The sequence below is a fragment of the Piliocolobus tephrosceles genome, chromosome 20 (assembly GCF_002776525.5).
Source record: "Piliocolobus tephrosceles isolate RC106 chromosome 20, ASM277652v3, whole genome shotgun sequence".
In the NCBI taxonomy this organism is placed as follows: domain Eukaryota; kingdom Metazoa; phylum Chordata; class Mammalia; order Primates; family Cercopithecidae; genus Piliocolobus; species Piliocolobus tephrosceles.
Window position 1 is genome coordinate 5,968,587 of NC_045453.1, and position 14,548 is coordinate 5,983,134.

The 14,548-nt window shown below is 48.2% G+C and overlaps 1 protein-coding gene across 1 annotated transcript in view; it reads left to right on the forward strand.

Annotated features, from left to right (window-relative positions):
• The window catches only part of BPIFB4 (BPI fold containing family B member 4), a 29,544-nt gene extending 15,316 nt beyond the window's left edge, over window positions 1-14,228 (forward strand). Inside the window, exons 11-16 of the mRNA XM_023220622.1 lie at window positions 738-908; window positions 3,553-3,620; window positions 6,096-6,138; window positions 7,925-7,988; window positions 10,194-10,270; window positions 13,891-14,228. Coding sequence (XP_023076390.1) covers window positions 738-908; window positions 3,553-3,620; window positions 6,096-6,138; window positions 7,925-7,988; window positions 10,194-10,270; window positions 13,891-13,914 — 447 coding nt within the window. The 3' untranslated portion in view covers window positions 13,915-14,228. The remainder of the gene's footprint in view (window positions 1-737; window positions 909-3,552; window positions 3,621-6,095; window positions 6,139-7,924; window positions 7,989-10,193; window positions 10,271-13,890) is intronic.
• Window positions 14,229-14,548: the final 320 nt, after the last annotated feature.

The following is a 14,548-nucleotide window of genomic DNA, read 5'->3' on the forward strand; positions in this document are numbered from 1 at the left end:
ATTTAAGAAGTGTATTCCTTGAAGTATGTATTTTTGATAAGTCAACTATTTGGCAAATGTGGCAAACTGCCATTTTGTGAATTGTCCCTTTAGTAAATTAGTTTTCAGGGAATCAAACTGCAGCCAACAAGCTCAAGTCCCTCCAGCAATCTAGGCCCAGGGGCAGCCAGTCCCTTGCCTGGGACCTCCCTGTGGGATTCCCCAGGCGTGGACTTCTCATTTCAGGAACAGTGTTCAGAGGCAGTGGGAGGGCCTGGGCTCCGAGCCCACAGATGTGCACTGGAATCTTCACTTTCCTCCTGGCCTTGGACAATTTCCTTGGCATTCCCCTCTGAGGCCCCATTTTCTCATCTGTAATGTGGAGGAAAAAAATTACCCCATGGGTTGTTGCAATAACTGCATGAAATTAAGTATGTCCATTCAGTACCTGGCCGGCATCCCTGGGAGACCCCATTTCACTCAGTACCAAGTTTGGAGCATTTCCAGGTGTGAGGCATTGAGCCTGAATTTTGCCGGCACGATCACAGTTATTTCTCATAGTGACCCCATGTGCAAGGCTCAGAAAGGGCAGCTCCTTGTCCAGTTCTCACAGCGAGTCAGTGGCTTTGCCTGTGGTTTGTTCGTTGAACCCAAGCAACATGAGACCCTGGTGCTCTGTGTTTAGGGGTTGGCTGATAACCCCTTGGGTACCTCCTATGCTAAGGGCCCCACCCACCTGGCCTGGTGCCTGCCCACAGGTGTTCCAGCAGTACCCCAAGTCCTGCCCACTTATCATCAGGATTCAGGTGCCAAACCCACCATCTGTGACGCTGCAGAAGGACAAGGCGCTGGTGAAGGTGTTGGCCACTGCCGAGGTCATGGTCTCCCTGCCCAAGGACGTGGAGACTGCCATCTGCCTCATCGACGTGGTGAGTGTCTGGAGGTACCGGTGGCCCCAAACTGGGCCTCAAGACAGGACCACATGGTCTCCTGGAGCCCAAAGACCCCTTCAAATCCCCTCTATTTCCACCTTTATGACTATGGGCCCAACTTTGGGGCCAGAGGCGCTAACCCAAATCTAGCCTTTACCACTTCCAGCTACGTGACTTTGGGCAAGCCACTCTCTGTCTCTGGACTGGAATCTTAACTCTCTTGCCAGCCTTGCACAATTTCCTTGGCATTTCCCTCTGAGCCCCAGTTTTCTCATTTGTAACATGGAGAAAAAATACCACGTGGGGTTGTCGTGATGACTGATGAAATGAAGACTGATTTTCTCCTCTGCCACAGAGGGATGGCAGTAGGGCCATCTGTGTAATATGCTCAGAGCAGTTCCTGACATACCTGAAAGGCTACCAAAGTGTTAGCTGATATTATTCTCACAGGTTATATATACCCCAGTGTGTGGCCAAGCCTGTCTTGGTCATTCATTCGGCAATATTTATTGAGCACCTACTATGTGTTACGCTTTCTACTTGACGCTGGGGAAAGGGGAAATGAGACATATGGTGCCTTCTCTCTTGTCTCTGGTACCTAGCAGGGGACAGATACAAATACAACAATTTTCACAATTATTTCATAGAAAGGAATCCTCTTAAAATGTGAACCATGGCTGGGCACGGTGGCTCACACCTGTAAACCCAGCTCTTTCAGAGGCTGAGGTGGGTGGATCACTTAGGGCCAGGAGTTTGAGACCAGGATGGTCAACATGGTGAAACTCTGTCTCTACTAAAAATACAAAAATTAGCCAGATGTAGTGGCGCACACCTGTAGTCCCAGGTACTCGGGAGGCTGAGGCACAAGAATCACTTGAACCAAGGAGGCGGAGGCTGCAGTGAGCTGAGATTGCGCCACTGCGCTCCAGCCTGGACGACAGAGCAAGACTCCATCTCAAAAAAAAAAAAAAAAAAAGTGAACCATGTTTCTCCTCTGCATTCCTTCAATTCTGAAATAAAAGCCCATCTCCTGACAATGGCCCACAAAGTCCTCATGACCATCCCCTCATCACCTCTGAGCTCCTCAGTGTTCCTCCAGCATGTCAGGCACTGTCTGACCTCAGGACTTTTGCACATGCTGTTTCCTCTGCCTGGGATGCTCTGCCCCCAGGTATCAGGTATCTGCATGGTCAGTCCCTTACTTCCTTATTTTGTTTTTTTCTCTTTGAGGCAGAGTCTCACTCTGTGGTGAGACCCTAGGCTGCAGTCTAGCTTAAGGCCTAGCACATAGTAGATGCTCAGTAAACACTGCTCAGAGAAATGTGTTAAACTGTGTTAAATGCCATTTCCCCCTCCATGGTTAACGTTTCAGGCTTCAGACTCAGACTTTGGGACTTTGGTCCCACCTGCTGTCTTTCTGCTAGTCCCTCCTACTCCCAGAGCTCGAGACCAAATGAGCCACCTCTAGTTGGGAACCAGGTGCTCCAGGCTGGAGCATGCCAAGCCACAGAGTGTGGGGGTTCTTGTCCGGGCCTTATAAGACAGGAGGTTTAAAGGGTCGATTCTAGCCCATGAGTGGGAATGACTGTCCCAATCTATCCTCCATCCATCAGCCTCTACTGTGTGGAGATTTTCCATCAGCAGCCCTGAGGTTTGTGTGAGCCGGCCCGGCACCCTGCAGTGACTCCTGCTGTCCCAGGGATGTGGCCCTGACTCCTCCCCAGCCCACAGCTCTGCTTGGTTTGGCCCCATTTCACTGCAGCCTCACGAACCCTTTTACCTCCTTGCTCTCTGGCCTCCTGTCTACCTCTCTAATGCCAACCTCTTTCCTGCCTCCGGGCCTTTGCCCATGCCCTCCCCACTGCCTGGATTACTCTCCCACCCTCTTTTCATCTGGCCAAGTCCTACATGCCCTTCAGTCCTCAGTTCAAAACACCGTTTCCCACACCAGCTTACACCCCTGCCACATGCCAATCCCCCAGTTCTTCATCAGGCCAATCATCGTGGTCTTTGTTATCTAGTAACATCACCTGAATCTGTTGGGAGCTTACTGTTTTCTCATGAAGCCAACTTTTAAATTCAATTTATTTTGGGTGGGAGACAGGGAAGGAAAAAGGGATTTTCCTAGAAAAAGGCCTCTACTTGGAGAGAGAGAGATGAGCCTGAGCCTTTTACGTCCTTTCCTGGGGGATGAGACAGTTATGATTGGCAGTGGTGATACCCAATCTCATCATGTAAAGCGAGTTTCGTAGGCTACGAGCCACTCCCCACCCACTCTGAGGCATTGCAGAGACACCTGGTAAACACCCCCTGTAAATCATGGGGATCCTGTGACATTTGCCTTACTGAGAAGTGTTCACTCAGCCCTTACTGTGACTCACTTGCAAATGATAGTTCATGTTGGCAACTTATTATTCCAAACTCCTTCCCTCCAGAGGGGGTGCAAATCCATTACATGGTGAGTATTAGCCAGGAGTCTCATGCTTATAAAAGGAGGTCTGACCCAGGCCTCGGGGAACAACCTGCCATCATGCTCAGGATTAACGAAGCCCTAGCTAGCACAGAGCACGCAATGAGCCCTCCGCAAGCACTGGCCAAGACATGATGGCAGTGACGTCTTTCTCCTTTCCTTTCCCTCCAGGACACAGAACTCTTGGCCTCATTTTCCGTAGAAGGAGATAAACTCATGATTGATGCCAAGCTGGACAAGTAAGGGGCTATGCTGCCTTGGGGTCCTAGTGGTGCTGGTGCTGCTCACGGAGGAGCCACCAGGGAGCGGGTAGAGGTCTCCTGTGTGGTCATTAGGGCTGGGTAAACCCAAGGAGCTGCAAAGGTGACAATGGCTCATGCCTGCCAAGACCATTGTCACAAGCCAGGCAAGGTGGGTGAAGCCACGAACTTAGAAAGAAACTACTACCAAAATCAACAATGTCAGTAATAATACTGATGCTAGGGGGTGGGCACAGTAGCTCTTGCCTGTAGTCTCAGTGCTGTGGGAGGCCGAGGCTGGAGGATTGACTGAGGCCAGGAGTTTGAGACTAGACTGAGAAACACAGCAAGACAACATCTCTACAAAAATAGAAAAATTAGCTGGGCATAGGTGCACACCTGTTGTCCTAGAAAAAATTTGCTGGGCGTGGTATCATGTGCCTGTAATCCCAGCTACTCAGGAGGCTGAGGCAGAGCTCAGGAGCTCGAGGTTGTGGTGAGCTATGATTGTGCCACTGCACTCCAGCCTGGGCAACAGAGCGAGACCCTGTTGCTAAGTAACAATGATGACGAGGAGGAGGAGGACGAGGAGGAGGGTGCTGGTGATGAGGACGTACCAGGCTCTGCTCTATGTACTGGAAGTGTATGTATTATCTTGTTTCTCCCCTTCGATGGTCCCAGTGGAAGTCAGGGCTATTATTCTCCCTCTGTAGGGAAAAAACTAGGGCTGGACACAGTGGATTTACTGACCCAGGGCCACCCAGCAAGTACATAGAGGGGCTGTGAGCCAACCCAGTTTCATGTGACCTGCTGCATTGGCTGGCTACCATCATGCGCTTTGGAGCCAAGAATATGGGTTCAAATCCTGGCGTGACCACTAACGGGCTGTGTGATATTGGCCAACCAAATTCACGTATGAGCCTCAGCTTTCTCATCTGCAAATGGGGATAATAGTCACTACCTCATAAGAGTCATAAAAGAATAGCTATTATTCATTGGATGCTTTCTGTGTGCCAGGTATTTGGCTAAGTCCTAGGTGTGTCTTCATTTAATTCTTTCTTTTTCTTTTCTTTTGAGCCAGGGGCTCACTCTGTTGCCCAGGCTAGTGTGCAGTCACAGCTCACTGCAGCCTTGACCTCCCCAGCTCAAGCGATCCTCCTACCTCAGCCTCCCAAGTAGCTGGGCTTACAGGCATGTGTCACTACACCCCACTAATTTTTGTATTTCTAGTAGAGACAGGGTTTCACCATGTTGGCCAGCCTGGTCTTGAACTCCTGGGCTCAAGTGATCTGCCCGCCTCAACCTTCCAAAGTTTTGGGATTACGGGCGTGAGCCACTGCACCCGGCCTTCCTTTAATTCTTGATACCAGCCTATGGAAATAAGTACTATCATTATTTCCATTTCAAGATGAAATGAGATCATATGTAAAATTTTTAGCACGTGACTAGATCATTGTAAGCTTTTCTTTTACAACCAATATTTCTTGAGCCCACAAATGGCAGTTACTCATGATTAAAATAGTGCACATCAGAGACATCCAGGAGTTCCCAAGGAGGCAAGATTCAGCCTGTGGCCTGGATAAGGAGTAGGGGCCAGCTGTGCAAGTGTTGGGGGTTTCCTGCAGAGACAGCAGCACAGGCAAGCTTTGCAGAGAGGAAAAGGGCACAGATACTGTGGGGTGCAGTGCCTGAGGGGGAGAGAGGGCTGGGTGACGAAGTCAGGAAGAAGAAAACATATCTAAAGTGGAGAGTCTTCTTTCCTTAGAAGGTGCCTTTATTTCCCTCCTGCTGAATACTGAGCTGATGCTTCTGAAAAGCCCCGAAAGATTTCCGCCCCATGGGCAAGCCTGGTCTGGCCTCTCTCGGGTAGGACTGTCAGTTGCAGCAAGATTCAGGTGCAGCAAGACGGTGGCCCTTACAGAGCAGAGCAAGACCTCAAACCCCGGCCTCAGCCTCCCGTCTCAGAACAGCACAATAGCGAGAGTGCAGGTTCAGGGTGTGAGGCCTGGGCTATCACTCCCTGGCTCTGTGGCTGCAGTAAGCTACCCTGGAGCCTCAGGCTCCTGCTCCACTGGATGGCTGGAAGGATTACACAAGGTAGTGGCGATCACTCATACACATATGGCAGGGCCTGTGGAGCAGCGCTTTACCCCCTTTAGTCCTAGCAGCCACCCACTTTGCAGATGAAGAAACTGAGGCATAGAAAGGTAAAGTACTTTGACTAAGGTCACAAAGCTAGTAGGTGGCAAAGCTATGATTTGAGCCTTCTCTGTGTGGTGCATGAAGCCCTGAGCATGGTATCTGATGTGTAGTTAGCGCTCAGCATGTAAGAGCCAGCACTGTTCTTATTAAATCGCTGCAGATGGATAGTGATCATGAGGATAGGGGAGGCGTTCTCACAATTTGTTGCAACGCAAGCGCCTTATGATTTTCAGGCAATCCCTGCTTCTCACAGGCTGTTTTCTTCATCTACAGGACCAGCCTCAACCTCAGAACCTCAAGTGTGGGCAACTTTGATGTAAGTACCATGCTCAGGTCCCAGGGCGAGATCTTCTGGGAAGGAGCCCAGGACAGGCATTCTGGGAATGGTGTTCCCATGAGGCTGGCGCGGCACAGGGAGTTTGTCAATTCCAGAGGGCTCCTGTCAACACTATCAACCCTCATTATGCAAATGGACAGATGGAGAAACTGAGGCTCACAAGGCAACTGAGGGGTAGAGGACAGACTTGCAGCTCCTTCTACTCTGCCTCGGGTGCTGTCCCATGTTAACTGGCTGCTCCATGGGGGGCCGGTTGGCCCAAATCGCTCCACTTCAGGGTGGGGAGGCACAGAGGCAGCCTTGTCCTATAGGACCCCTTTCCTCTGGAGTTAGGAACCCACTGACTCCTGTGTGAGCTTGAACGGTATCAACCCACTCTGAGCTTCCGTTTCCCCATCTACAAAATGAATAAAAGTTGAGTTCATTCCTAACCTCCCTTCTTCCCTTCTTGGCCCTGGGTTGTGGAACTCTGCTTTTCCAAGGGTCCAGGAATCGGAGAGGCTCACATTCTAGGTTGGGTCCTGTTTCATCTCTTAGTTCACTCTTGGGTGCCCCACCCCCACCTAAGGCTTCAGAAACACTCCTTCTCCCCCACCCCTCACCTCTCCTTTTTATAGACAGCTAAGCATCTGCTAGCTTTCTGGGACAAGCTTGGATGAGATTTCCACATGTGCAGAAAAAGTCAAACCCATTCATTGTGTTGCTTATTTTATAGATTTCTAACCCAAAAAGCTGCAGCCTGTGAAGCTGGTCTTGCCAGCTTCATTTTATAGGGAGAAACCGCCCAAGGCTTCCCAGCTGGTTGGGGCAGAGTTGGGACTAGAACTGAAATCTCTGGACTCCAAGCGAAGAAAGGGGCTGACGGTGTGAAATTAATGAATATGAAGCTATCGAGATGTGCCCTAGGCACTGAGTTATGCTTTTTTTCTCTTTTAATGAGGCTTTCTCATTTAATCCTTACCACCTTATGATTTTGGTATTATTATTACACCCATTCTTCCAAATAAGGAAGGTAAGTTCAAGTGACTTGCCCAAGGCAACAAAGCTAAGAAGAGGCACTGCTGGAAAGTGAGTCCATGCCCTCACCCTGTGCAGACTGGAACGTCTGGCATTTTACATATAGGGGCCTAAGTCTGATTTTTATAACCACCCTATGAGGCAAGGGTTGCTCACTCCCGTTTTCAGATGTGGAAACCGAGGCTTAGAGAAGTTAAGGGAGATAACATATGAAAAGGCTCGAGGCCAGGAGTTTTATGTGATCTACTCACCATCCTCACCGCATCCTTGCAAACTCAGCTCACTGACCCGTTTTACAGCTGAGGAAGCTGAGGGTTAGAGGGTGAAGGAGCCTGCCCAGAGGCCCATGGAGGCTGAGCTGGGATGGGAACCCGGGGTGTTGGCTCCAGGGCCATTGGGCCTTCTGTGATGCCATGATGGTACCATCGGGGCCAGGCCAGGGGAACCCTGTGCTCTGTGCCTCCCAGGGGAGGAACTAGGCCTCCCTCAATCCCTGCTTCATAGGGGCCTTGGACCAGCGCCCATGCTGGGCCTCAGTCTGCCCATCTGCACAATGTGCAAGTGGACGGGGGGCACCTTAAGGCTGCCCATGAGAAATTCTGGGGTCCCAGGGGTTCTGACTGCCAGAACCTAGACTTTCCCAGAGCAGCTCTGTGTCTCCACCTTAAGCCAGGGGAGCAGACCCAAGGGGCCCTCTGGAGCTGAGCAAAGCCCTTGCCCAGGCTCAGTCCTCCTTCTTCCTCTGCAGATTGGCCTCATGGAGGTGCTGGTGGAGAAGATTTTTGACCTGGCATTCATGCCCACAATGAACGGTGAGAGTGGGTACCTGCACCTCTGGGAGCTTGTGGCTTGGGTACTGGGGGATACTGGCTTGTTGGGCATGCTGGATGTGCATCTATCCTACCTCACTAGTATTTCTGAGCACTTCCTTTGAAGTGTGTTGATGAAAGCCTCCAGATCCAAATGAGGCCCCCAAAGTTCCACACCTTCCTTATTTGCTTCTTTCTTGTTTGGCTGATTGTTTTATTTTTCTGATTATCTATGAAAATTCCGATTATGTATGGACATTGTATGTGTGCAAATTTTAGAAAGTATAAAACAAAAAAACTCACCTCACAGAGGCAATGAATCTCAACATCTGAGTATATTTCCTTCTAAACTCTTTTTTTCTCCATTTTTTCCCCATGTGATTGAGATATTTTCTGACTCACATTAAAAACTGTATTTAATTTTAATTATAAAGGAACTACAGGAATACATTCTCATTTTGAAAAGTTCCATTGGCGCAGATAAAGCTAAAGTTGCTCTTACCGACATCCCCAACCTCCTTCCTAGTCCAGAATCTGCCCTCCTAGGCAGCCATATCAAGTTAGGAGGTTTTCTTGCCCGACTTTATAAGCAGAGTAGACTGAGCTTGCTTTGCTCTCTCTGGTGTCTCAGGAATGTTACTGGGAAGGCTGCTTGTTGAACTATGGGGGTCATCGGCTACTCACATTCTGGGACTGGGCAACTGCCCAATCCCTCAGGCCACTGGGCCTCAGACTCTCTCCCACTCCTGCTTCCTGGATGAGAAGACAAGGAGGGCTGGCATGTCCCAGTTGATGTCATCAGCTACACCAAAGGGGGTTCTTTTGGAGCCATCTTGATGTCAAACTAACTCTTGTTCTGGGCCCTGTGGCCAGAGGACGCTGAGTCTCACTGGTGGGGAAAGTGGTGGTTCCTCCATGAGAGACAACGGGGTCAGAAGCTGGGCTGGGCCGACCTGAAAGGGAAGAGATGGAGCCTCTTACATGGCTTAATCACTAAGAGTAGTGTGAACTTGGGGGCAAATCTTTTAATCATACTGAAATGCAATTCACCATTTTCAAAATGAGATCTTAGACTAGGTCCATAGTCCCCAGGAAGTGAGCTCCGTAAAGCAGTCCCACAAAATACCCTGCAAAAAAATTTGGGAAGTGCTGAAGATACTCCTGCAGGGTAGATTCACAATGTCTTTAGCTTTTTGAAAAGTCCTGCTGGAATAGGGAAGTCTATTAAATTTCACTTAATTTACTTCCCCATCCACTCTTTCCTATCCCACTTCTTTTTCTCTCTTCCTGCTCTCTTTCCAGAACAGTAATTAGCAGGTTTACTTAGGCTCTGACAATCTGAAAACAAACAGCACATCTCATGGCAGAGTCAATGGTTGGGGCTCCACGTGCACCTTTCCATTACTTCACTCGGCAAACATTTGCTGTCTCCTCTAGACCCGGCAGACCAGACAGAGAACTGGGTGATGCTGGGGACACAGTTCTTTTTTATTTTATTTATTTATTTATTTATTTATTTATTTATTTTTTGAGATGGAGTCTCACTCTGTGGCCCAGGCTACAGTGCAGTGGCGTGACCAGCCTGGTCAACATGGCAAAAATCCGTCTCCACTAAAAATACAAAAATTAGCTGGGCGTGGTGGTGCACAGTTGTAATCCCAGCTACTCAGGAGGCTGAGGCAGGAGAATCTCTTAAACTTGGGAGGCAGAGATTGCAGTGAGCTGAGATCACGCCACTGCACTCCAGCCTGGGTGACAGAGCAAGACTCAGTCTCAAATAAATAAATAAAAGAAAGAAAGAAAGAATTGCCAGGCGTGGACGCCGTGGCTCATGCCTGTAATCTCAGCACTTTGGGAGGCTGAGGTGGGGGCAGATCACCTGAAGTCAGGAGGTCAAGATCAACCTGGCCTACATAGTGAAACCTTGTCCCTACTGAAAAAAAAAAAAAAAAGCAAAAATTAGATGTGTTGGCATGTGCCTATAATCCCAGCTACTTGGGAGGCTGAGGCAGGAGAATCTCTTGAATTTGGGAGGTGGAGGTGGCAGTGAGCCGAGATTATGCCATTGCACTCCAGCCTGGGCAACAGATCGAGACTCTGTCTCTAAAAAAGAAAAAAGAAATTGCCAATCTTCTTACAAATACTGCCAGCTTCTGGTGAGACCACCACCTCTTGGACCACTGACGATGTCTGACTTTTATTTTACAGCTGTGCTGGGTTCCGGCATCCCTCTCCCCAAAATCCTCAACATCGACTTTAGCAATGCAGACATTGACGTGTTGGAGGTAAGAGGAGATGGAGCTCCATTCTGCTTTCCCTCCCTGCCCTTTGCTCATCACCTTTGACCACTGCATTCAGGCTAGGAACTGGGAAGAGGAAAAGAAGAGGAGGGAAGGGGAGGAAACAGGGTCGTCTTCCTTCCAAGTATGGGGCTGAGGGAACAAGGAACGGAGCTGTCAAGGATCCTTAAAGACACTCTCACATTCACAGTCTCATTTAGCCCTCACCACAGGCGTCATTGTTGCCGTCTTACAGATGGGAGAACTGAGGCTCACGGCAGTAAAGGGTTTGCCCAAAATTGAATGTGACATAGTTCCTTGGAGCAACTTTTATTGAGCACCTACTGTCTGCCAGGCACTGTGCAGGGGGCTGGGGATCCAGCAGTGAACAAGGACAACCCTGGCCCTTGCAAAGCCCTCTCAGTCCAGTGGGGAGATGGCCTTTGAGTAATATTCCTGAAGTAATTGGCTAATTATAATCACAGCAGGTGCTTTGAAGTTCACATGCAGGGGCTCTTGTTTCCACAATAAAAACCACCTGTGGTCAATATCTAAAATTTGGAAAATACGGAAAAGATTAAACAAACATGTATGCATCTATCTATCTATCTATCTATCTATCTATCTATCTATCTATCTATATTCCAGCAATTACTCTTGAGAACATTTTGCTGCTTTTCATTCCAGTCTTTCTGAAGTTTTATTTTTAAATATGACTTTGCTCAGGCAATCAGTAGCATTGGGGTTAAAGAACGAGGGCTTGGAGCCCAGTGACCCGGGTTCAAATCCTAACTCTGCCAGTTTCCAGCTGGGTAACCTCTCCAAGCCCCCATTTATTTCCTCTATAAAAAGGGGCTAATCCTAGTACCTACCCATAGGGTAGGAGAAAATGGGATTCTGTGTGTAACGTGCCTTGCACAGGCCTGGCACATAATAAGCATTTCTGGAAGTGTCCACCATTATAAATACCATCACTATGATAAAGGATGCTGCAGTGAACATCTCAATGCACAAACTGTTTCTTGATTCTAGATTCAGTTCCTTGGAACAAACTCCCAGAAATGGAATAAATGGGGCCTTTGCACAAAATTGACAATTTCCTTGCCAAAGGAAATTGCCCCTCACATTTGTCCCTCACATTCGTGACAGGCTCAGACTCAGGGAGCAGCCCCCTTCCCACACTGCGGGGGCAGTCAAGGGAGGTGGACAATGACCTTTGATGGGCAGTGTGGGCAGGGGTCAGATGCTGGCTCTGGGACAGTCCCCTGCCCTGACCCCATCTCTTGAGATCCTACAGGACCTCAGCATTGCTTTGAGTCTCAGTTTTCTCATCCGAAAATGGGGAACAATAATGGCCACCTCATACAGTTGGTGGTGATAAATTAAACGAGATACAGCATTTTATTATAAAATGTTATTATTCACTTCAACAAAGGGGTTAGGAAACACGAACAGGATTGGCACAAGTTTACCTTCATCATCATCATCATCATCATCTCTACTATTTACTGAGATATTCAGTGTCCCATGCATAGTTTTTCATGGATTTGGCCTTATCACAGCCTGGTTGATGTTTGCCCTCACTTAATAGATGAATGATTTGAGTATCAGAGAGGGTAGGCCACTTGCTCAAGATCACCCAGCTGGTGAGAATTAGAGTTTCCACGGAAAAAATGTGAAGCAGCTCAAACCAATGGCTCTCGGTGGGGCTGTACTGCACCCTCCCTGGCCCCCAGGGCCTTTTTGAAATTGATGGGGATGAATTTTTCTTTCCTGAATGCGTGCATATTTTCATATCAAAATACATATTATTTTATTATAAATGACTTACCTTTTTTATCCTTTATATTCTGGTAAAGGAATTATACTGGTTTTTGAAATACATGTATACACAGGTTATAGAATCTGTGACTCTTATTCCAGGATAGTAAGATAGCACAAATGCCTGTAATAAATGCGTGATGGGTATTGGATTTGAAAGGTTTAAAGAAAACCTCAGTCCCAAGCTTGGCCCTGTAGGCTCCCCTGTAAGTGGCAGCTGTTATTATTATTATTATTATTATTATTATTATTATTATTATTATCATCATCATCATCATCATCATCATCATTATTTAGGTCTTAGCCATTTATTTTGACTTTTCATTTTGAAATAATTTTAGGCACACAGAAAAGTTGTAAACATAGTACAGAGAGTTCCAGAATACCCTTCTCCCAGCTTCCCCTAATGTTAACATCTTACATAACCAGAATACCATGATCAAAACCCAGAAATTAACATTGGTACAAAATCGTGAAGAATCTGCAGATGTATTCGCCAGTTTCCTTTCTATTGCCTTTGGTCTGGTTCAGGGTCTAGCCGAGGACCCCCTCTTACATTCAGTTGTCACGTCTCTTTAGAGTCCTCCAAGGCGGGACAGTTCCTCACCTTTTTCTTGTGTTTCATGACCTTGACATTTCCGATGAGTCTGGCCTGTTTTGTGCAATGTGCCCTGGAATTGATGGACACTTTTTTCACGATTGGATTGAAGTTTTGTATTTTTTGGCAAGGACACCACAGAAGTGATGCAGTCCCCAATGCATCCTTTCAGCGGGTACCGATGTCCATGTGACTTATTCCTGGAGGTGTTCACTGTGGGTGCTTGCTTAAGGTGTTTCTTCACTGTAAAATTACTATTTTTTCCCTTCGTAACTAATCAATCTCTTGTGAGGAGGTACCTGGAGACCATGCGAATATCCTGTTTCTCGTTAGACTTTCTCCCACTAATTTTTGCCATTCAATGTTCATGGTTTTGCCTGCAACTGTCATGACTGTGGTGTGTGCCTAATGGTGATATTCTGCTTCTCTAGTTCCTTTGACATGTGTCAGTTGGAATTCTACCAAGGAAGAGCTGTCCCTTCTCCTCCTTGTATTTATGTATTCGTTTAATTATTTATTTCTGTCGCTAGAGACTCATGAATAGTTCTTTTGGTCTATGGGTTATCATCTCTTACTTTTATTACCTATATTATTGAAGGTTTTTTTTTTTTTTTTTTGAGATGGAGTTTTGCTCTTGTCACCCAGGCTAGAGTGCAGTGCCGCGATCTTGGCTCGCTGTAACCTCCACCTCCCGGGTTCAGGCGATTCTCGTGTCTCAGCCTCCCGAGTAGCTGGGATTACAGGTGTGCACCACCATGCCAGGCTAATTTTTGTATTTTTAGTAGAGATGGGGTTTCACCACATTGACTGGGCTGGTCTCAAACTCCTGATCTCAGGTGATCTGCCCACCTCAGTCTCCCAAAGTGTTGGGATTACAGGCCTGAGTCACCACACCTGGCCAAAGAATTTTTTTTTTTTTTTTTTTTTTTATGAAAACTGGATCTTGGAAGACTGTGAAGAGGCACTCAGGCCTATTTCTCTTATTTTGGGGAATAAGGGGATGGGAAGTGTCTTTCCCAAGGTCCTCTGTACAGGGCCGGATAATGACACAGCCGGGTGCTCCTCGGGCCTGCATGACCCCTTTATCTCCACTGTTCAGTTACTGCTTCCTGGAAACATGACCGGCCAGATCTGTAGACAGGTGTGTAGCGAGGCTCTAGCCAGAGTCACCCCACCCATCACCAGCTACTCTGTTCTGCCATCCAAGGACCTTCTGGTGCTGAGCGCGTGAGTGACAGAGGCAGAGATGCTGCTGCAGCTGGAAGAAGCCGGAACCAGTCCCAGAGAGGCTTGGCCTGGAAACAGACCCCTGCCCAGAGTCCCCTCGGCCTCCATGACAGGTCCCTCCCCGGCCCCCCAACCCTCTTCTTCCCTTGCCCCAACCCTGAGAAATCGTCCAGCAACTACCCTGTTGGCAAACATTCCCTTCCATAGTGAGCCTGACAGGAGGAGGAGAGTCACCTTAGGGCTGGAGGCCTCTCAGACCCCATCCCGACAGCAGGTTGAGTATTCCCACTTTCAATAAAAGACTCTACTTTCCCTGCACTTGTGACGAGTTTCCATGAAGGACCCTCCCTCAGGGTCTGGGTGGTTTGGGGATTTTTCCCTCTTTGGCTGCGCCTGGGAGCTTGGCAGTTGTAGCTACAACTGGGGGGAGGATGGTCCCTCTGGGGACAGCAGGGGAACCAGCCTGTCCCTTCACATTAAAACAACCACACAGCATTCTACAGAGAGGGTCCCCTGAAGGACAGCTTCATACCTCACTACTCTCAACTCTGGCATCAGGAGGTCATTAAAGTGCAGGAATTTTGGAGTAGGGAGGATGAGGTTCAAATCTCAACTCTGTCACTTGGTTGTGTGACGTG